Source organism: Aquila chrysaetos, chromosome 1 (genome assembly GCF_900496995.4).
Source record: "Aquila chrysaetos chrysaetos chromosome 1, bAquChr1.4, whole genome shotgun sequence".
Classification (NCBI taxonomy): Eukaryota; Metazoa; Chordata; class Aves; order Accipitriformes; family Accipitridae; genus Aquila; species Aquila chrysaetos.
Genome location: NC_044004.1, coordinates 54,065,761 through 54,090,099, shown reverse-complemented (window position 1 = coordinate 54,090,099; position 24,339 = coordinate 54,065,761). Strand labels below are relative to the sequence as shown.

Genomic DNA, 24,339 nt, shown 5'->3' with positions numbered 1-24,339 from the left:
TGGGAAGACTTAACTTGAAAATTGTAATAGGAAGGTATGTCTAGGATATGCAGTATTAAAAAATAAGACAAAAATGTGTTTTATGCACTTTGATAAGTGTGTATGAGAGTTAGCAGAGATAGGACCTCAAGTCCTTCCTTGTGTAGCATTTAAGTTACTACTAATTGATGTCCGCTGCTTGTCGTTAATAAAGGGATAATTAAAACATGTGCTCTTGAGCTGAGATTACTGAAGAGAGAACGGCAGATCACAGAAAGGGCAGCAGAGAAGTTAACTGAGCATTTAACGTATTTGATACTACCGCTCAGCTTTTGCTCCTGACAGGCATTTTTCTGTACCACTTCCCCAGTTAACAGGCATGACTGACTCCCAAACTTAAGGATGCAGTTGCAACAGTAATGAATACAAATCACATCATTGCTTTGTAATAAAGAGCTAAGACTTTATAAATTAAGATGGACTTGACTTGACTGTTAGCGTTGCTTAAAAAAACAAAAGGAAACCCCTTTACTGAATTGATATGAGTTGAATCCCTCAGTAGGAGCCTTGAGAATATCCTACCTACACTGTCATGCCTAAGAAATTATCATCTTTCAGTAGAGTCTGCTTAGTGCCTGATGGTGAAACATAGATGCAGCCAGGAAGTTAACAAAGTTTTGTGTATATTTTGGTAATGACCAGACAGCTGTGTGAGTCAGATTAGTGTATCAGAAGAGCAACTACAGCAAAATATCACATCTGTACAAATTATTGTCTGTTTTAGTGTTTCAGTGTGTTGTAAATTCAATTCTACATATGAATTGCAATGTACACCTGATGTTTCTAATGTCTATATTTAGTACCTTTAGTATATCGGTCATCTAAAAAGGCACCTGTTGAAGTTAGGTCATTTGAACTTTACATTTAGATTTATTTGAAAAGGAAGAACTTTGGATTCCATCTTCAGTCACCAAATAACATAATGAATAGAATTAAGTTTGTAAGTTACCTTGCAGGTTAAGCATACAAAGAAAACCAAGAAATATCGAGCTATCAGGTAAAAATATAAGAGGAGGAGAACAGTGCAATCGATGTACACCTGGGAACCCATCTGCTCAGTGAATTCTTGATAAAGTTTTCTTGGTTATATTTTTTACAGTTGTATCAATACCAACTGTGTTGAGTGGGTCATTCTTCATTATAAGCATAACCCACAAGGAAGCTGTGTTGCAAAGGAGTGTTTTGTCTTACCAGCGCCTGGCTGAACTAGCTTAGAGCTGAAGAGAGGAGAGGAAAAAGTGTTTTTTCTGCAGACATGCAGGCAGTGAGTCTCTGAGGAGTCATCAGGCTGCAGCGTTATCCCCAACTGGCTGAAGATGCCATCGGCAGAATGAGGGGCTGGCAGGTGTGCACCTCCCATTTGCTCAGACTGTAAATATGTAGGGAATAAAACAGGAGAGAAGGTCCTGGGCCTTCAGGCAAAATGTCTTGCAGATTGTAGCCTGGCAAGCAAAGGATGCTCCTCACCTCATTCCGTGCCTCAGGTCAGCAGATGTAGCAGCCTGCATCTCCAAAACATGTTGTGCACTTCCAAGAACTCTGCTTCAGTCCCCATCAGCTGCTCAGCTGTGAAAGCTGGTGCTACTTCTTGGCTGCATGGCATAACAGCATGAGGCCTCGCTCCCTGGGCTGCCACAGGGCTGCGGACAAGCTCAGCCCAAGCCATGGCATCTTTGGAAAGGGGGAAGCTCCACCGTCCCTGATGTTCCTCTCCAGGCTCAGAAGGTGGCTGAGTCAGCCTCGTGGTGCAGCGGCACTTGTCTTTAGGGCTGGCCAGGTGTGAAACAGCCCCTCCAGAGAAGGAAAGGGTGGCACAGAGTTGTGTATTGAGCATAAAGACAGGGTTTCGAGGTGTCAACTCATTTCTGAGCTGTCCTCAGCTCCAGCTGCTAATGCTTGGGCCGGCTGAGAGCACAGCCCTGTCCAGCCGCGATCTCATCCCGTGAGCAGCAGCGCACTGAAGGAGGGCAGGAGGCTTTGATCAACACCCGGCGTGCAGCTGATACAGCAGGGGACTCGGCAGGACGAGGCACCACTCTTACAAAAGCAATTGATAGAGGTTTCAGAGGGAACCCCTAGGTTACAGACTGATGACAGACACTCCTGTGACTGTCTCAGTGGAAATCTGGTTTGATCTAATTAACAACAGAGAGCTGGAACCACACAAGGACAAAAAAAAAAAAAAAAAAAAAAGAAAAGGAGTTTTTTTTGTACCTAACCTTTGCATTACTTACCCACCGGTGTGATTGATCCCTGCGCAAAGGTCGTAGACTCAGCTGTGAACAGAAAAGAGAGGCCAAAGTATGCCTGATAGCACATGGTTTCTCACATTTAGAATTGCAGTTCAGTCTCTAATGCCTTTTTTTGCAGAAAAGGCGTCTCTTAACTCCACCTGCATCATGGAACATGATGGAAGAGGAACAAGCCAGTTTTACAATGTTAGTCATGTTTCTCTAACTCAGCATCAGTCATCCAAGTTTGGGAATAAATGCAGTAAGATATGTTTTAACAAGCACGTGGATCCTCTTTCATTTTGTAGAATGTCAGTGGCATTTTCCCACCATTTTTCCACAATTATTTTTCTGTTTGGGTATTTCTTATTTGGTAAAATTAAAACAGCATTGAACCTTGCCTCTTGAGAACTCTCAATGGTAGGAGGTAGACTTGAAGTGAAGAGCTTGGCTTCCTGTTGATCCTATTGATACCTGCTGAATAATAGTTAAAATAATACCAAGCCATATTCCCTTTTTTTTCCAGTGTTTTAATTACATTTTTTTGCTTATGACATGTTTGGTTGTCTATGGATGCCTGTATATACTTACCCGTATAAAGCAAGCTATCTTCTATATGGAAATATGTACTTCTTGTGAAGGTCTTTTCACATTCCTAAAACCTTATTTCTCTGAAAGCACACCCCAAATGTACTTCTCTCAATGGGCATAGTTAATATGAAAGTTACATAGAAGATAATGTGGTTTTTCTTTTTCCGCTCTTAAAGCTTGCTCATTTTTTGAATTGTTTGTTATAGAAGGAAAGTTGACATTGGAGTTACTAGAAGGAGCACAGAGTCTTTAAGGTCTACCAAGGGCAGAAATCCATCTTTCCCTGACAGTAATGCTGCATTGTTCTGTTCATTTCTGGTTTACATCTAATTCCTGGCTGACAAGTGTCCGTTTTTCATGCTCATTCATTAGTCACCCTTGCATTAGCACTGCCTTGAAGGTGTCTGGTCTGCCTCTTATCACATTTCTCAGAAATGATAAAAGATATCCTTAAAGTTTTACCCACCCACTCATCGCAGTAAAACCCAGAATAGCAAAGAGATAAAATACATTTGATTACAAAAAAAGAATAGGGTCATTCTTTGCTCTTTCTTAGAAGTTGACAGGTAGAAAAGGAAGTGGGGAAATTCCATGAGTTCCTGTAGAAACTGTTACCTTTAGCAGATGAAAATTCAACTTCTGAGTTGTTTGTAAGCTAAAAATGCATTAAACGTAAAAGGAGGTCATTTAACAGTGCATCAAAATTAAGATCTAATGCCCCTCTCCCCCAAAAGTATAGCGATTCAGGAATAAAGCTAACAATATGGTGTACACTGAGATTCTGATTTCCCACTATACTATTTCAGTTTTATGCTTGTGGAAATTCTCTCATTTCAATGCAGTTCTGAATGCAGCCATCTGTCCTTACCAGAGAGGGTTGTGCAGGAGTATTTCAGGAGTCTTGGAAGGAAGTCTCGTCTTAAGTATGCTGTAAATGTGCTACTATATATGCCACAAGAGCCCCCTCTGAATTTACTAAGACTATGCATTAGTAAAGAAAATAAGAGTCTGGCTCACAGTGGCAGAGCAGAATTTTAATTCTTCTCCTTGGTTTCTTTTTACAAAGACAGCCTTGAAGGGAAGTTAGAGGCAGGGGAAAACACCTGATTAGGGTGCAGGCTGTCCCCTGAGCCTGGTGGTGACATCCCCACCTGCAACTGGGTGAAATACGTGAGAGAGCTGGTGAGAAAAACAAGAGGGATCCTTCAGCATCGCTGTCCACCAGGGCTCGCTCCATCCAGGAGAGATGAGCTGTGGCAGCAACATCACCTGTGTAAGGGGAGGAAGAGTATTGCTAACACAGACAATCAGGGATTATTCTACATTGCCAAAATAATAATGAAAAGAAAGTGCAACTGCCTTTCTCTTGTGTCTCTCCCTATTGAAGGTGAGGGTAGAGAAGGCTCTCTCTCAGCGTCACATTAGCAGGGCTGCTGCTGACCCGAAGGCTTTAATAATTCACACTGCCTCTTCACAGACAAAGAGGTGCTGACCCAGAATGGATCAAATGTTTTATTGTTTTGCTTTTTCAGGCATATTTTCTGAAGATTGTTAAAACTTTTTTTTTTTTTTTAAATGGGATGTATTTTATTCATCTTTTACCATTCTCTGGGAAAATGTATCCCTTCTGTCCTTGCTTGCAAGTAATAGTAACTTATATGACACTTTGAAAAAGTGAAAAATGTTATTGAAAATACTCTGCTTGGAAAAGATCCAAGGTCTCTCAGTAGATTAGCAAGCTCACCCACACCCCTTCAACAGTGTGAAGCTGCCATGATGACTATAATTGTTAAAAGGCAAAGGAAGCTGAAGATTGAAGAATTAGAAGGATGATGTTGTTATGCACAGAAATCATAGCAAGGGCCATAGAACAAAAGCAGTCACTTCAAAACCCAGTGCTGTCCCAGCAGGGTGTTTCGTGATAGTTAGAGCAAGCGACAAAGTTGTTTGTCCGGGCCCTCTGCTTCTTTATCACATAAAAAAAAACCACCTTGTTAACTTGTTTGTCTGTTACAACCAGGTAAAACCTGTCTGTTTGTTAGGTAAAACCTGCCCTGCACAGCCACCATCTGTAGCTATTTGTAGGTGGCATGGCTGTAGCGGGAGGTGGTGGGTAGTTCTGGTGGCATAAAGCTGTGAACACGTGGGAGGGAGCCAACAGAATAGAGTATAAGAGCTCCCAATCTTGTAAGTACACAATTATGTACTTTTTTTCCCCCCACAAATTAGTATCATTTACTCAATAGTATCTAATGGCTCCTTTGAGAACATTACTATTATGTCAAGGCCCCTACTTAGTGTATTTTTAGTTTGTGGATCACTGACCCGCTCGAATCCAACGGCGCCCTTAAAGCGTCCACACACAGCAAGGCTCCGTGGGCGGGGGGCAGCCAGGGAGGCCGGGGTCCCGCAGGGTTTGTCTCACCTGCGGCAGCCCCACTGCAACGGCTCCCAGGGAACAGGGGCTGTTCATACCCTGCAATTCCAACTGTGGATAATAAAGAGGTTCAAGTGGGATTTTTTACTGTTATTGCACTTTTCTGGACTAATGCTATTTACTTTTGTATGCACTAAAATTTGGGGGTCTTTTTAAAGGCAAGTGCTTTATAAGAGAGGTGATTATTGTGTACGTGAGGCTATGGAGAACTTCAGAGCTCTATTAATGTTTCAGGAAGGTAGGCAGGACAGTAAATCAACGTGTCAATGAAAAAACTCAGATTATTATCTATCTAATCTGCCTCTACTGTCTTCATCCCTCCATATCTGAACACCTGAAAGCTATTATTAATATACTATTTATTACTGTGCTTATATGCTTCTATTACCAGCATGGTAACTTTCTCATTTATCCTCAGCCATGATATTAGAGCGCAATACATTTGTTATAATTGTCTGCACCATGCACGTATGTGTACCTGCTAGATGCACTAAGGTGTACCTGTTGTGGAGGTAATTCTTTTCCTTTGGAAATACCTGTGGAACTAGCAATCATACGATCATATGGATACTGATAGCAATATAACCCCAGTTGCTTGCTAATTTAAAGCAAACTACATTAACCTGGCATTATGTGTGCCCAGGATACCTATCAAACCCACAGGATGTGTGAGGAACCTGGGCCAAAGGAAGAACGTCACATCCCGAGAAACCTGCCAGCTCCTGAAAGAGCAGCTCATCTCTATGTTTAACATGCAGAAGTACAGCAAGCCAGAACTCAGCATTTTGTCCTTGGAATGACTCCCACCCACAGGGCACCTGGAGGTTTTTGGTTTTACTCAAATTGAGCCATACAACCCAAATGTCCCCTGGTTAGCCTGTCAGAGAGGGTGGGATGAAGCTGGTGTGCTGGTGATGCTGGAGCTGGCAACGTGGTGGGAGCTACGTACAGGCGTTGGAGACCGACCTAATCTGGCCAGTTGTCTTGCTGTGGTCGCTCTCACATGAACAAGCCTCGCTGGCCTGGAATAATTCCAGTGTGGCAAGGATGCTGACAGGCACAGTCTGGTGAATCTTGACATGTGATCCTAAGAAATGATCACTTCCAGATGTTTGCTTCTCCTCTTTGCCGTAAGTTGTCTGGTGTTGCAGGTTAAAGCCCCGTTCATCAACAACTGAGGTTAAAATGGTGGATTTTGTAGTGAGGTAGCTGTGACATCGGCACGTGCTTCCTTTCAACAGAGGGTAAGCCCCAAACAAGCAGACGGCTGGAGGCGATAATTTCTTATATTGCCACAGTAAGACCTGCCAAAGCTTATCTTTCTGTGCCCTAAACTGTGGCCATAAATCCCATTCCATCAGAGGGGCTCTCAGCATCCCTGCCCTGTGTGCCGCAGGGAGCAGGAATGCCAGCGATGGGGAGGGAGTGGGGTTTGGGGTCGCTCCTTCCATGCCTGTGGTGCAGGGGAAGAACAGAGATGCCTCAGTTTCACTAGGGAAATGCATGGGTTTAAGGACATTAGAAGTTTACCATGTTATCAGCTTAAGTTAAAATCAGCATCTCCAGCTATGACAGAGCTTTTCCATGGTACAATTAGGTTGACATTTAATTCCAGGTAGTTGAACAACCACATTTTCTTGATATAGGCTGAGACAGACGTCTCGTGCTATCCGAAGGTGAGTTTCAGAGAAGCTGATTTTGGTGGCAGACACCCCATCTCCTTTTCCATCTGTGCATTCGCCTGCCCCAGGTTTTGCCTTTTGGTAGTGCTGATGCAGGTCCTTGTGGGGTCAGCTGTAAATCAGATCTTGGAGGTAATCTAGATGAAAAATAACGCTTTGGATGGTTTATTTGTAAACTGGTTCAATTCAGTGATCTGTTTTCCGGCACAGCTGCAGGTTATGGCTTCAAAAAATGAAATATTTGGCTTTTAAGTTGTTCCCATATGACTTGTTTCCAATATGACACAAGTATTTGTGCAACCTCACCGTGAGCTGGCATAGGGAACTGGTCTGACTTCAGAACAAAAAGTAAAATAAAAATAACTTTTTTGCAAGGGTTTTTTTCAAGTCAGGTCAGCTCTCTGATGTGACTTTGAACATGGCCCCATGTCCATTTGCAGCAGGAACCAGCACCAGGGAGAAATATCCCCAGTCACTACTGGGGCTGAATGCTCGGTTCTCCAAAACCCCATCCTCCCTGGCACAGCAGAGAAGGTCCCAGTCTGTGGCAGAAATATGGAGCCTGTGGTAAGGAGGGGAATTCTCAAGTCCATTTACCACCAACACAAAGATATTACAGAAGCATACAAAAAAGCCAGAGTGCACAGCTGTCCAGTATGGTGAACTGGTCTGATGTTTGGAGGCGCATTTGGTGCCCTCTCTGCCTGGCACATTTCTGTGGTGCTGTACAGGGATCCAAGCATGGTTCAGCTCCCTATTACGATTCATATTATTATTATCTATTTAGTGCTACAGGGATAATGATAAGGTGAAGACAAATTAGCTAAAGCTGTAAAGTTAATGCTTATAAACTAAAAGTACATTAAATTGCAGCACGAGCACTTTCATCCATGAGTTTAAGGCAACTCAGCTTATGTGCTGTAGTTTTATGGATTTATTTAATTTTCCGTAACTTTCTTTAGTACTTCACTGGCATAGTTTACCAAACGTAAATTATCTGAAGAAGGGACTTGTTTCACTTTTTGTTCTGTGTCTGGACATGATCTTCAACAGTGATGCCTTGGATCCTTGCTGGGTTCACATGCTCTACCACAATATAAATAGTAAATCCACTATGAAACCTTTGACCACTTTATGTTGGAATGAAGTGAAAACACGTCCCAATCTTTTTTTTTAAGTGCTTCACTCTCCAGGGAGCAGAAATGTTATTTTCTCTGTTTAGAAAGATCTTTTGCATTAATGCAGTATGGCAATCAAATGTAATTTAAACAACCAGCTATTAATACTATTAATTCTTTTGCTTCTGCTTCTCCCTCCCCAGATCTCCGGAAAACTTTTGAGCAGGAACCCTTGGGGAAAGAAGTGTCCCTGGAGCAAGAGGTTCTGCTCCAGTGCCGTCCTCCCGAAGGCATCCCAGTAGCCGAGGTGAGTAGCAACGGCAGCGTCCTGGCACTTGGACATCCTAACTAAGGCGTGATCGGTGCCTAATGGTGCAGTGAGTTAGGGCATGGCATGATGAATGGGTGGTAATGGAGAGCTGACTGACTGCTGCTCATAGACAAGATTGATCAGGAACTGATTAATAGCTTTGGATTATGGTGCCTTGCTGGGCAGAGCTGCAGGTGGTTTAGTTTCAGTTTTTTCTTCCCTTTCAAAAATCACAGCTATACCTGGCATCCATAGGACACATAGCTGGTAGAGCATATTAATACCAGCCTACTGTCTTTCCTTTTCCTTTTAAAGAAAAAAAAAAAAATCACTTATTCTGAGAGGTACTTTTCAAGCATAGTGTAAAGGCATTTTAATTTTTAGTTTGCCAGATTATATTTCCCTCAGATGTTTGTCCATGTGCTTGTGCGTGCACCAGCCGGCCAGCTCAGCACAAGAGGATGTGACATGGTCCAGTACAGGCTCCCAGGTGAAGCAGCATGAGGTGGGGGCAAGTAGGGGATGTGTCTGCCTAATAACCATTTTCAGGGGCTTATCTGCTTTTCTTACTGTCATTTAAGTAAACCTGGAGTGGGTAGCCTGCCCTCTACCTGGCAGGATAGAGCTTACCCTTCAGCAAAATCCGTGCCCACCAACAGCAGTGGGTGTCCCTGTGAATGGGAGCTTCCCTAATTGCAGTGGTAGCTCCAGCTTCAGACTCATTGCTCATGGGAGGGGGGTCTCTGAGTCACAGGGGAGCCTCTGAAATCCTAAATCCGCTGTGGCTGTTAAGAGAAAAATTGATTGTTAATGACGGTAATTCCCCTATCTGAATTCTCCTCGGTTTTCTTCTGCCATGCACAGAAGAAACTGTTGCCAATTTACATTAGGATAAGTTAGACTGTCATGGCTAAGTAGCAAAGTGGTTGTCACTCAGTGCTGATGACTGATTTCTCAGGAGATGAAGCTTAAATCGTTACCTCCCCATCTAACCCAAGTTTAGATTTAATCAGAATTGCAGAAACGTGTCCACAAACTTCAGAAGGAATAATTAACGTAGAAGATTTTTCCCATTTTCTTTTTCTGCAGGCTGTTTTCTTTCCCTGTTAAGATCCCCAAAACTGTAAAGAGCATTTAGGTCTGCCAAGCCAGCTTGCTGACAACTGTAATATTAATCAGTTGGCTTTCCTCAGGAACTTAGCAGCAATTTTTTATTTTCCTTTCTGATGCTTCTTTGCATCAAATCTACTTGCCGTTTTGCCATGACAGGAGTGTTTGCAATGGGATAAGTTGTTCAGGTGGTGCAGGGTAGTACTGGGGAACTTCATTACCTTTGCTAGAAACAGAGATTGATGATGATGGGTAGTTTGTTTGAATGCAGTGTTACAAGTGCCTCTGAAATTTCAGCAGCCAGTCCAGTTATTCCCTCGGAAAGGTCTGTAATGCCTGGTCGGGCGGCTGGGATCCAAACAGCATGATGTAACATGATGCGTCGAAGTGATGTCTGAAAAGATCTTCTGTGAGCTGCTCTTATAATAATTGCACTTTTTCCTGCCTTCTAGTATCCTGGCTGACTCTGTCAGTAGCCGAGATTCATGACTGTACATTAACTGGCTCTGAATCTTATTTGTACCGTGGTCGGGGCAGACACCAATTAACACTTGGCAGGCTCAGAAATCGTATACTCCCTGTCTGACATTCAAAAGAACCATTCTCAATGTTGTTTTTTTTTCCTCTTCTGGCTTTTGAAGTCAGAAAGAGATCAAACACCCAGATTGGACAGCCGCCTAATACAGCCTCTTTGTAGGTTCTTTCCAACACTATTAAAAGAACAAAGACCTGAACACTAATGAATATGAATACCTTAATGTGACACTTTATTACAGCCACTTGCTGAAGCTGGTAAGATAAATTTAAAAAAATGGAAAGATGAAAGGTAACTTGGTGGGTTGAAGGATTACATGATTATTTTAATTTAGAGATGAATGAGTTCTTTGTTTAAGAATTCGTTTATTTGTTCGGAGAAGTTTCTGATATGATGGTACAGGTAACTAAGTAAAAAAGGACTTGGGAGAAGGCAGGCAGCAGGCTGAGGCTATTTTCCATCTTGTTGAAAGACTGCTTTGATTCCACATAGCATAGGGTAATGCATATGCTGCAGCTGTGAGCAGCATTTGCAAATGCTTTGGTGAGCATGTACCTGAGACTCTTCCCACTCTGGGCACTGTGTTTTGTTTTGGGTTTTTTTCCACTTAGTGGCTTCTGAAGTAGTCACTGGTTTTAACACCAAAACAGAGGAAGAAAAGCTTACGCTGTGAAACTGTACAAAATACACATTCAGTGTAATGTAATGCTGGAGTCCAGAGTCCCAGCATCTTCCCCTTGCTTTTTCTCTTTCATTTTATTCTCTCCCTTCATTTTGTTTTTTTCCTGGTATTTCAAAGTGGTGGGAACAACCACGCTCAGGGATACATTCTGTCCTCTTTTCAGCAGCTGGGGAATTTAGTCTTATCATTCCCAGCATATTTAATTGCAGTTAACTGTGTCAAGCTCTTATGGATCAATGCTAGAGCAGATCTTACTATTACTGAAAAGCTGAACCACACAGCAGCATACAGCTGCTCCAAAGGCCAAGAAGGACAAAGACAGAGATTTTTTTTTTGCCTTAAAGCAAAGCTTTTAAGGCAGCACTTACCAGTACCTCAGGTCCACGAGGACATGATGAGCATTAGAGTAGGCTCAGGTTATGGCCACTAGAAAAAAAAAAGCCTAAGATCCAAATAGAAGAAGGTGTGTTAAAATACACCAGCCTCCTGGCCTGAGGTCAAATCAAAGCACGTCTTGCTTGTTCACTTGGGACAAAGTAAGGAACTGAGGGTTTGCTTGGTCTCTGGGAAAACCAGATCAGCTTCTCTGTGGCCATATACCCCTGCCCACAAGCCCCGACCAGCGTCGGTGCCAGCTGCACCATGGCATGCCTCCCCACTCCCAGCTCTATAGCCAATATCAAGCTGAACCTACCTACAGGTTCTGAAACACCCGGGTAAATGTTCTGTCTTTTCCAGTTCATGGTCCAGGCAAGCAGCAGAAGGACCAGCACAAGCACTGTTACATTGGGGTTTCCACACATAGATGAGGGGTGAAGGGGCAAACTCACATATTGCTGCCATGAAAAAAAAAAAAAAAAAAAAGAACGAATGTAAAAGCAAACAACACCCTGCCCTAGCTCCATGCTTCCCTGCCTTCTGCTTTTCCTCAGTGGGGAGGAATAAGATAAGGTGGTAGGATAAGCAGTTTGACCTGCCAGACTCGGCAGGAGCTGCTGGTGCTCACTGGAAATCAGACAGTTGCAGCTCCCTGGTGTCAACAGAAACATCCATTTCAATTCCACTCTCTTCTGTGTGTGCATTTTTTCAAACCTAACCTGAGAAGACAGGAAGGATCCCATTCCGTGACGCTCCAACAGTAATGGCAGAGTTATTAGCAATTAACCCCTTAGCTCATTTAATTTGTTCTTTGAAAGATGCCAGCACCGTATTGCACATGATAAAATATAGTTAGAGACACCGAGTCACATCAAATTAGCTCATTGCGATAGGTTATAGATCAAAATATCAATGAGATGTAAGATTGGTTAATATGCCATAAGCTGCCAGACGAACTTTTGCATTGAAATGTATGATTTACGGTGCCTTTAACAGGGGGATAATTGCTTCTTTAATTATAATTGAGGTGTTTCACAGAGTAGTTTAATTGCAGAACAGGGTGTAATGTACAGTTTGGTGACCCAGTTGGGTTTAAAACTGGATGTGATATTTATCCACATTCATGGCTTTAATTAGGAACTAGAGCAAGGGGAAAAGCATCCCTGAGTCAAGAGGCAGAGGAGGGTGTTTTGCCGAGTCAAGATGACTGTGACACAGAATTTATTCAGCTGCTCTTGCATGGGCAAAAGCTGGTGGAAGCTGGGGACTTCTCCAAATAGGCAGCATCAGGTGGCTGCTCCATCTAATTGATTATTAATATGACTGCTGTTTGCTTTGTTTCATGAGAGCCACTTATGTTTTGCAGCAGTTATCCCTTAATTGGGAGTTCATGTGTATGCATCTCCATGCAGGTGTGTGTCGCCGAGGCAGTGTTTTATATTCCCAGCAGGAAAGTGAGCTCTAAGAGAGGCGAGTAGAGGAGTTTGTGGCCACAAATACTAATTAGCTGGGAAGTGACACTGTCTTTTGCAGTTGCCTTGCAATATACAGCAGAACTGCCTTCGGGTGTCAATGGGAGGAAGAGCAGGGAGGGGGAGGCGGGTTTGTGTGCAAAAGGAGCACAGCCCAAACTGAACCAGGACTGCTCATTCATTTTGCCCTGGAGAGCCATTGGTAAGGTCTGGCAATGCAGGCCTGTCCTTCTCCAAAAGTACAGGATAACGCTCCCTGTAATTGTCAGTGTCTGGTCCCACACATTTCTGTTCTTTTTTGCATACTTTTTACACCCCAATCTGCTGGTGGGTGGTCAGGTCACTCTTTTGAGAAGCTTGAGAGATAGGTTACACCCCCTGCTTGAGGCTAGGCTTGCATTTGGGTCTTGTGCTTTCCTGGGCAATACGCTGACTACTAGCTTCCGAGTTTTTTGAGACCTGAATTTTCTATGGGATCCACCCCTATACTTTTCCTTTCTAGTGCAGTTCCATTGATGCTGATGAGGATCAGTGAGGGCAGAGCATGCTCCTAAGTGAATCAAGTTGCTGTATGATCGGAACTGGCAACAGGCAAGGATGATCTGTGGGACTGGAGAAGGGTCAGGTTTCCAGTTCCCCCATAAAATATTACAATGGGAGGTTTTCTACAAGAGCATCGACATGAACCCTGCTAGCTTATCCTCTCTACAACTTGATTTTTGCAGTGAAGATGGCCCTGGGATGCTGGTTTTAGCTAACATGAACTACGTCTCCTCTTCAGACTGTACTCAGAAAGAGCAGCATTTTACCTTACGCATATTTTGGGAAGATACGCAATGTGGAGGACAGCTTTTAGCTGCATTTTTTTATGAGATAGATGAACATACCTCCCAACTTTCCCCTTAGAGAAGATAGCTCTTCATCCTGGAGATACTATTCTGTATGCCTACAAGATTAGTCCATCAGGTCCTACTTTGACACTGATTGATTCTTTCTCCCTATAGCCAACAGGCCTCGTAGTGCCTGAAGTGTGAGAGTTACCTCCAGCAGGGCTTTGCAGAGCCCCCAGATCTTCACTCGAGTTGTTTGATCAGGTTTTGCTGGGTTTTGCTCAGGAATTTCCATGTGCTTCTAGAGCTGATGCTTTTCTTTCACTAAAAACTGTAACCTGGACAAAATCCTGTATGCCTTTTAAAACTGGTAGGAGGAGTTGTCTGTATGACAACAGGCACTATGCAGCTTTCAGGGAGAATGAGAAAGGGGCTGTCCTCAGGGACCGCAGCCACCCCCAACATCCTGTTCCCTTATTGAATTTAATGGTCCTGAAAAGCATATAGCTCTGTGCTGTGAAGAATGAGAACCATCTACCCATCCAACCAAAGAACCACAGATGTCACATTGGTAACTCGTTTAAAGTTGTCTCCAAACAGACCCCTCCCAGTTGCTTCAGGGACTGGGGAGTCCACATGCCCCCGTGGTGCCAGAAGTGCCAACCAACACACGTGAGCTATGGGACCTCCAGCTCAAGCCCCTCTTTCAGGTGGGAAAGGAAGCCCAGCAGCTCCTGGTGGCCACATGGCAGCCGCTGTGGTTTTCGGTTAATAATGCCGTGATCTGTATTTGAAATTGAGGCACTATGAAACAAAGTACTCCACCTGCTGCTACCAGTCCACCTCAGCCTTTGAAGTTTCTTTTGTGAGACTTCACTTCCTCATTGTGCATAAAGCGAAGCTGTAATAGGGCAGAGACACCCAGCAGCTGTATGTACACCCTGTGTAGATTTTAGTACTCAAGCAGAAAGCTGGGTATATGTGCAATTAAGGAAGTGTTTCCACAGCCAGAACACAACTTCCCCTTATTGGCAGCAGAAACACGGTAGCAACAACTGAAAAAAATGTCATGGTGGTTTGCATTTGCTGTCTCATTCTCAATATGTGTTTTGCAGTCTCTCATAGCTGTAATTTCAGCCTCTTTGGAGACCACCCTTTTTTAATTTTCTTTTTTTTTAACCTTAAATGGGTACAAAATCTATTTCCAGCAGGTAGTACATGGAGGACAGCATCCTCTTCAGCGGGCAGTTGCTGGGATTAAAGCGTACATTTGAAACCAAATCCAAAAATCAAATAACATTCTTCAAAGAAGCACTCAAGTCTCAAGGTACTTGAAATAGCTGCTGGCTCAATAGCCCGTATGAAAACTGCTGAAGTTTTCTCAGTCTCACTAGGGCGTCTTGTACTGTGTCCAAATCAGTAGTTAGCTTCACAAATGTTTTATTCTTACTGGCGTGTGTATGTGTGCCCTTACTATCAGTATGATACGGGATGTGTGTCTGTTGTTACAGTTCAGGTGAAGCAGGGGAGCTGTGATTTCCCTGTGGCTGTTGGAAGCAATGTGAGCTCAGCAGGGACTGCAGCAAGGCAAGTGGTGCCACCATGACTGGTCGGCACGGCTGCGGAGAACACCAGCCGCAATGCCGGCACGGTTCGGGGACCAGATGGAAAGCGATCCTGCCATGTTGGCCAGGCATGGGGAAGGCAGGGGTGCAATGGTCTCACCACCCAGAATGCTGAATTGCCTTTTATCGAGGGAAATCTCTTGCTGCTCCCAGCTGTTTGCATCTTGTGTCTTCTGGAGAGTTGCACCGGAGGGCTTTGCCTGTGTCAAGAAGGTAGAAGGTTTGCTGTTTTCGGCAGGTGCTCCCCACTCTGAAGATGACTCTAGGGCAGGTTGGTGCAGAGGAGGCAATGAGACACCAGGATCCAGGACTCACACCCTGCTGGCTTTCCTCTTGAGATTGTGAGAGGTGTAAGGAACGACTCATATGATCAGGAGGGGAGGACCTGGATGAGCTCTTATCCCGTTCCCGTTCTTGGTTTTCTTTTGGAGCAGATGTGCTTCCGCTCTACCAGTTTCTAAAACACTCATGCATATGCAAGTGTGCCAAGAGTTTTAAGTGTCTAGTAATGCTAGTAACTTGTATGGCTAAATTTGTGTCAGCAATTAGCTTCCGTAATAGGTTTTCCTGCGTATGTAATCGCTTCTGTGATTTATGTTCCCTGTGTTCATTTAGTCTGCACAGAAGCCTGGCCCGGCTTTGCAAGTCTTAGTCTCTGCGTGTGCTGCCTTATTTCAGGCTGCTGCTGGAAACACCCTGCAGCAGCACAGATCTGGCTGCAGCTCCAAGGTATAGCCGTGGTGGTGATTGCAGGTTTTCTGTTATTGCCGATGGTCTCGCTTTTCATGTTGGGTGGCATGTGGCAGGTTCCCTCTGTTAATTAGAACAAATGTGCCAATTATGTTAATGTATCTCCCGATACCAATCAGTGAATAATTAGAGACAACACATCTGTCTCTCACCGGGGAGTGGGATGACAGAAAAGACGCTACAAGGTATGTTGCTCTAAATTACAGCCGCCTTGGATCGTGTGGTTCCTCAGCTGATTACGGGGAGGGCTCAGACTCATGACAGGCTTGCCAGCATGTTAGCAGCACTGGACGTGCAGATCCAGCACAGCTGGTAGGAGCCATGTGCCTCACTGCTCCCCAAATTGCATCCTGAGCACTAAGGAGCTCTGACCAAAAGGTAGCTGACTTCAGGTGTGCTCCACCTTCTCAGCATCCACAGTTGCTGTGGGTCAGGATTTCATTCACTGCACTCACACCTTTACAGAGGGGCCTTTTCTGGCTAGTCAGTTTGCAAACATATAACAAAAATGCCTTGAGTGGAAAACCAAAAAAAAGCAATGGGGATTTCATGCCTGCTTTGTTCCACGGGGCTGGTATGTAACAAAAAACAGTTGCACTTTGTTGTAATTTTCCATCACTGTCATCTCCACAAGGGAACACTTACCCCACACTTCATGGCAGTTTTGTTGCCAATTAAATTATTTCTGTTATGATAAGGAAAAACTGATGCCCAGGCTTTTTCTACATATATGCACAACCATCCATACATTTATTAATAACAGTTGGAGGGATGTGCCTGATTTAATTGAATAAATAGAGCTAGGTACCTGTTCAAGAATCATTGTGACTATAGCCAGTAAATATACATCCTCAATATTTAGGCAACAGCAAACACCTACTCTAGAAATGTCTTCTCCAGAGAGTTGAAAAATGGAGCCATGAGGGCGTGATTTGGTATGACCCTGAAGACAGGCATCTTGTGCACTTTGAAATGCCCATGGGTATCCTGCTGCCCCTCTGTCCGCTCGCCTAGAAGGGTGCAGGTCTCTGGCACATAAATGTCCAGTGTTCCATCTGCCAGCCTTGTTGCGAGCATCGCGGTTTTCCCCGGGCACCAGTCACTATTATTCAGGCAGCGGAATTAAATTCAGGATAAGTTTCTTCATTGACTGGATTAACAGCCTACTTCAGCGAGGGGGCTGCACCTTGGGGAATGACATGGCATCAAAAGACATCGTTGCTTTTAACTTCTGTAATAACAGTTTGCATACCTGTCATTCATAAATCACACTGTCTCATTCTGCTTTGTTCTCTTCTCTTTTGTATTTGACACCTGATCTCTTCCTACTTAGATGACAGAACAGCCCTGCTCCGATCCCACCTATTCTGGTTATCGCAAAAATATAAATCTAAGGTTTGGTGGTGCAGAGTACTGCAGTCACCTGCACCAGAAAAATGAAGCCATTAGTAACTGAAAATAAGTACCGACAAAAGTCTCATTTACATTTTGTAGTGTGTTTAATTAGTTATCATTTCTACAAGGACTGAGGGAGAAAACACGTCCACTGGAGGGGTGTGCTCTTCATGTTGCTCTACTGATGGCTAAAATGTATATCAAAGGACACTCCTGTCTTTTGTCAAATCATACATCAGTTTCCCCCTTCAGATTTGGTGACGTTATCATTTGCTACATGAACAGACTCATGACAAAAAACAGGATGCCAGAAGAAGACTGAATTAGACATGTTAAAGATGCATCTTATAAAAGAGATGGAGTTTAGACATGCACAGGCAGTACCAATGTCCTGGCAAAACAGTTTTTTCAGAAAAAAAGACATCCTGCAAGCTTAATGTTTTATCGTTAGCAAATTCTGTGAGCCATTAGGTGAAAAGGATCTTTTTCCTGAGAGATTTGGTGAAGAGCCAGAGGCTGTATACTGAATTATACAGAGTATCTTTTTTTTGTGATATCGGCAACTCCTGTTTTCATATCATCTTCAGTGTTTTTGCAGGGATGAAAGGGAATTTAATGCTCATAGCTTTAATTTTGTCTAATCAGCTGAGACTCAGACTGAATATGCATGTGTATGTTTTTGTGGAGAGAGAAAGTGTTGCAGAGTACTGGAAAAAGAGAACCACATGCTTGAGCATGGAGCCTTGCTTAGTGCCGAGGACAGCTAGTGTATGTGCTTGGATGGGCATACCAGAAACATTTTGGGATGAGCCTTAGACTACTGGATGACTGTTGTCCTGTCCTCACTGACGTCCTGATGTCCTCAGTGCGCAGAGCACAGGAAAAGTGCAGGTGTATTTGAAGGTGGTACACAGCTGTGGCAGCATGTGTAGCATCTTTTAGAGTCCTGACACAAGTCTGTGGTCCATCCCAGAAATAAATAACGATATTACAACCCAAAAAAGACATTTTGTTTGTGTGAGAGGCAGGCCTTAAGTGGCAGCCTACCACTGGAAGAGAGGTAAGGTCCTGACTTGTTTTACAGTCTGGGATGCATGCAGACTTGACCTGTGGGTGAGGAAGGAGCTGAATATTGTCGTTGACTGAACAGGAATCTGTCTGTCTTGATTATACCTGGTACCCATTAGGATTCAAGAAAGGAGGAAGAACAATTTTAGTCATTGACTAAGAGCTTGTATCTTCCGTGGTAAAACATGAATGTTGTAGTGACAGAAACACTGCCTCCAAATTTTTATGTCTTTTTTCTTCCTGCCCTGGTCCTCGCAGACACACGTATCCATTTCCACAGCTCTTTTTGCACCATTAATTTTAAGCTATACAGTATTGATAGTTGTGAGGCTACCACATACTGCAGCGATCTGCTGGGGGAGAGGAGGGTTTAAATCAAGCCTGCCCCGGGGCAGTGCCTTTACATTCACTAAGGTGTATGTCTTTGGAAGCAGCTCACATCTGATGCACACCCACCCAAACTGGGGTAGGGGAGCTGGAGCTGCTTAAAGTAAGGGTAAAGATGGGGTGTGGGCAGTGGGCAGCTTGAATCTAAGCCCACGGCCGCCAGTGCTGGTCTTGCAGCATTGGACCGGCTCTGTCTGGGAATGAATTGAGCCCTCTGTGTTTTAAGACCGGGAGAGGCCATTGGGTTTCTCCCCACAGCTTGGGGCAGTCTGTACGGCTGTCTCAGCGGGGAACAGGTTCTCTGTTGGTTTTGGGGTATGTTGATGCTCAGGCAGTTCCTCTAATGTCTTTGGAAAAGTGGGGTTTGTGAGAGCAGGTCTTGGCAGTTAGCACCTCGCAGGTCCGGCGGGTCGATTGTGTTTATGTTTTTCTTCCTTTAATTAGATCCTGGGCACGAGCTGAAGTGATCCAGTGACATCAAGGCCCAGCTTTGATCCATCCAGGGCCCCAGTCCGGTCCTTCAGAGCACGCTCAGTTCAAATGAAAACAAGCTACCAGATTTGCAGCCAAATTATATTAGAGTGGCTCACAGCAGTCAGCTGGGATATAATACAGTGTTTCTTTAGGAAGGCAATAAAGAGAACATTGTCTAGATTAAAAATCACATATGAAAATATTTTCTGTGTAACCAAGGAAATTACGCTTTATTAAAATAAAATATAGCTTACATAAAGAAAAGGGAAAAATAAGCACTGATGTAGTCTTTGTGATTCCCTATTTCCTTGGTAACTGTCTCTATTTTTTTAATCCTGATTGCAGCAAAATGGTAACATGCATGTACATGTGAATGCATGTGTGCTTAAAAACATTGGCATGTTTGTAATTTGTTAGTGTGACCTACTCTGGTGTAGGGCCTCATTGTATTAGACCCAGGTCAGGTACGTACAAGGTTACTGCATTATTAGCTGCCTAATTAGACAAGATGTACAAAAGAATGGGTGAGATCTCTGCTGGTTTAGGGTTTTTGATGTTGTAAGGGAATTTTTCTGTTTGTAGATATGGTCCCAAGGTATCACCCCTTCCTTATCCCTTGCCTCAGACTCTGAAAGCATAGAACAGCTATTTGTCTCTGTGCAGTAGCTGGCAATCTTTGAAAATGCATTGATATTTTCAAGGCAAGGCAAGACAGCTGTTGCGTGGAAGGATGGGAGGGAAGGGGACCTGAAAGAAAGGGTAGGCGTGAAGGGTGTTCTCCCACGTTTCTGCCGTCGTGTTTTATTTCATTTGGCAGTGCGCCTCAGGTGAGTCCTTCATGATGTGCCTTGACTCGTAGCACTTTCTGGGATGAGCAATGTTAATCGCAGATACTGTGACCGTTGTGGTGTGACCTGGTGCTGACTCACTGCCTCCCCTTTGCCCCTTTGAAACCCCAAGGTTGAGTGGCTGAAGAACGAAGAGGTGATTGATCCCGTGGAAGACCGCAATTTTTACATCACCATCGATCACAACCTGATCATCAAGCAAGCCCGGCTTTCTGACACGGCCAATTACACTTGTGTCGCCAAAAACATTGTGGCCAAAAGGAAAAGCACCACAGCGACTGTGATCGTCTATGGTAAGTGATGCCTTTTCCCACTGCATGTGGATGGATGCGCACTCAAAGCGAGAGGTGGGGCAGGAGGGGGATGCAAAATGCCTGTATGCAACTCTTAGTGCGGGCAGTGTCCAGGCTGGGCCGCCTGTGCTGCCTGTTGACTGCAGAGACTGCAGTAAGGGTTCACTACCGAAAACACTCAGAAGTACGGGCCTGATGGCTTGGCTTATTGGTGACAGACAATGGCATTAAAGGAGGAACAGGCACCTACACAACCAGCCAGCTGCCTCACTGAAGAGAAGGCAGTTGCTCCCCTTTCCATTACACATGCCGACTGGATGCAGCAAGGAGCCATTAGGGCACTTGCTCCAGCAGGAGTGTCCAAGACATTGCTTTCTACCAACGCATTTCACATTCTTAGTGATGCTTTTCAGAAATAAGAGTAAAACCGAAAGGAAGTTTGTGCTTCCAGATACTGGTAAGAGTGTCAGAGTTCAGCAGAATCTTCCATCTTCTTATATCTCTTTTAATAAACTTATTTTTGGTGTCTACTACCAAAACATACTCTGACGTCAGGGGCAAAGTAGCAAAGCACTCTGGGAATGCAGTTCATAGGCACACAACCTAGCTTAAAAATAAACACCAAGGGAATACAAAGCATGGGATAACATTACTCTGTGTCTGCATCCACAGTCCTGATATAATATTGAGGCTGGCCGTGCTTTGGCTGGGGAGGGGTCAGATGAGATGCCCTCCTGAAGTCTCTTCCAGCCTGTGTTGCGCTGCAGCTCTGCCCCACCAGTCCAAGCCTTTGCCCCTGCAAAGTTACTGCCCGGATGCATCCCAGGCAGGGGTATCCACCAGAACAAAACCTGCTCTGACGACATGCCAGCTGACTGTCCTGGTGTTCCTTACAATCAGCTTAATTATAGGATAGACAAGTAGGAAAAAATCCCTATGATTATCCCTAATATTCATTTCATATTCAGGGTAGCAGTTAGATTTAATTGTAAGCAGTTGCTTCCCTGAAGTTACAATGAGGGCCTTTTAGTTCAGTTTTTATAGAAAACCGACTGAATTGAGTTGATTAGCAGTGTTTGTGATATTGAGGGATGGACCATGCAAGAGCACTGTGTTTTGTAACTGTGATGAATGCAGAAACATAAAGATGCAGGCATACTGCAACTCTTCCTCATACATATACAGCATTTTTTTCAACAGTGCAGTCAAGAGACATATGTAGGAGAACAGCCATTTTTATGGGGTTTGCTGCCAGAACTGCTTAAGGGTTGTGTCATATCACAAACATTTGGGTTTAGGGAGTCTGAGCAGTTAGTATGTTATCCATATCCTGGTGATGACATTATTACATAGACCACCACAGCTCTTTCTTCATCCATCCATCTATCCCAGAAACTGAGGTGGGTGACAAAGAGAGTCAGCATAAATATCTTCCCAGAGATAAATATCTTCCCAAAGTTCAATAGTAAAAATGCATTTAGTGTGAGTTGACTCTGAACAGCTTAAATATATGTTATGGAAGTGCTGGGACATTCATATGCACCAGCTATGTCCACAGAGGGGTGAGTGAAGTTATCCTGACATCCTGAAATCACCTTCTGGAAAGAAAGGGAAAGAAAATTATCAATTTGTAATCAAGGCACAGGGGTCGCTCAGCATGTATAGATGATGGTTACATCCGAGAATGAGCTGGAGTGCAGGGTACCTCCCTTTGGAAAATGGTGCAGCTATCAGAGCGCAGGCTTCTGGCTGGTGGAGCTGTGGGTGCTCTCTGAACCCACAGGGATTTTGGCCGTACACACGCCTTAGTGCTGGGTCAGGTCGGTTGTCAGGAGAAGGCAGGTCACCTGCCAGCCCTAATAGTCATCAAATGGTATTTGTCATTCAGCGTCAGCATTTCTTCGACTTGTACAATGACTTCTGGCATGCTGTACATTCAGTACGTTGGAGACATGGGTTTGTGTCTGTTCAGTGTTGCCACTCATGCTCTTCCCAGACGTCACTTGTGACTGCTGTTGGAGGCAGCATGACACAGAGCCAGAGGTGCCTTTGGGACGACCAGGGTGGCTTGCTTATACTATCATACACTTTCTCTCTTGCTTTTCAGTGAATGGAGGCTGGTCTACCTGGACTGAGTGGTCAGTGTGTAACAGCCGATGCGGGAGAGGCTTTCAGAAGCGTACGAGGACCTGCACCAATCCTGCCCCACTCAACGGCGGTGCCTTCTGCGAGGGCCAGAGCGTTCAGAAAATAGCTTGCACCACTCTGTGTCCAGGTTCAGTATGAACAGTACATAGCCCTAGATAAACGGTTTGTCTGTCACCAGTCATTTCAGGAGAACTCTATTAGTTACAAAAGCCTCCTTCTCTTTATTAATAAATCCAACATTTCAGTGAATGAATATGAAATTGTATTGCGTAAGTAGATAAAATCATCATTTACATCATATCAAGCAGCAAGGGATTCAGCCTTACTTTTGCACACAGCTTGCACCGGTGTCTCAGCCCTGGTAATTCAGGGGATTTGGGGAACATTCAGAGCTTCAATTGTGGGAGATAAAGGTTGAAAGCTCTGGAAAAGGACTGGAATTTGAATATAGAAAGCAACTGTGATGTAAATATATTTGCAGTGTCTCTTCAGTCCAGCTGTCAGAGCAAGTGAAGTGTCTGGGGTGTGGATGTTAAAATTGAGGCACGTGTTACTTGACTTCAAATACAAAGATGTTTATACTGGAAAGAGATGTGTATCCATGCCTTTAAAAGATATTTAAATGTAAACTTCTGAAAAATACAAAATTGTCTCATGCAAGGTAGTTGGTGGCTTTTTTGTGACAAAAGTTCTGCCATCTGTCCTATTGTCCAATGCTTTCCTACCTCTGCAGTCCCACTCAAATCAATGGCAGTAAGGTCATTTTCATCTAGTGAAGCTTGGCCATCCAACTCTGGGTCTTAGTGGTGGGTGGAACTTGATGAGCTGAAATTTCATCTCTGGTCGCTATTCCAAGTGACTGACTCCTGGTTCAGGCTGTGTCACTAGAACAATTTCATGGTTTGTTCTTCAGCTGTTCAATTTAGTGCTTTTGAAAATCATTTGTGGGATTTTGAAAGGTGCTAAACACATTCCCGATTCTGCTCATGTGAAATAGTTCAGTGCCTCTAGATATATCTTTTAATAGAAAATATTTAACATCAAATATCTTCCTACTAAAGAAGAATTTCTGGCCAAGCTTAACTTCCTTAACTTTAACCTCTTTGTTAAAAAATGCCAAAAAAACCCCCAAAACCACAGAGTCCTGACTTGTTGCTCATTTTCTTGTACACATTGAGCACAGATAAACTGCTGACAAGTTTATAGAAAGGGGAGGAAAGAGCAGAAATGGGGCCGGCGCAGAGAGAAAGGAGAGGGAGAGTGAATGTGCATTGACAGGCCAGAAATAGAACTTTAAGAAAAGCAGACTGAATCTCTTTAAGAAGATCAGACTGATGATCCTTCTGCCTTGCCCGGAATGGCCAGGAGTTGCAGGCTAGCTTGTGCCGAGGCATGTGTCACTCCAGCTTGGTCTCACTTTTATGTACCCCATAACAAGTCATGTCCTTTCTTTGTCTCAGTGGATGGCAAGTGGACGTCCTGGAGCAAGTGGTCCACCTGTGGCACGGAGTGCACCCACTGGCGCCGGAGGGAGTGCACAGCCCCGGCGCCGAAGAACGGGGGAAAGGACTGCGAGGGGCTGGTGCTGCAGTCCAAGAACTGCACAGATGGGCTCTGCATGCAGGGTAAGTGCCGATGTGATGTCTCTGGGGTCTGGGATGTATGTGGCCGCCGGAAGACCTGCAATAGCTGCAGATCAGCATCAACAACCTAAAGTCACGGAATCACTTGTAGGATGGAGAAATGAGTTAATCCAGTTCTCACCAGTCTGGACACCTCACTCTTCTTCCCTGAAGAAGAATGTAATGCCATCTGAGGTTTATGAAGTTGATCAGTGAAGAATTAGAAAGTGTCATAACAGAGCCTTCTCCTCCCTGCCCTCTCCTCCAAACAGCCCTTCGCTCTAATACAGGCTCAGCATCTGTCCAGGGAAGCC

General features: G+C 44.1%; 1 protein-coding gene across 2 annotated transcripts in view; it reads left to right on the top strand.

Moving 5' to 3' along the window:
* UNC5C (unc-5 netrin receptor C) overlaps window positions 1–24,339 on the top strand; it is a 268,557-nt gene that overhangs the window by 192,815 nt on the left and 51,403 nt on the right. For both annotated transcript variants that reach the window (XM_030019891.2, XM_030019883.2), the window contains exons 4-7: window positions 8,302–8,405; window positions 20,075–20,255; window positions 22,363–22,530; window positions 23,864–24,028. In XM_030019891.2, coding sequence (XP_029875751.1) covers window positions 8,302–8,405; window positions 20,075–20,255; window positions 22,363–22,530; window positions 23,864–24,028 — 618 coding nt within the window. The remainder of the gene's footprint in view (window positions 1–8,301; window positions 8,406–20,074; window positions 20,256–22,362; window positions 22,531–23,863; window positions 24,029–24,339) is intronic.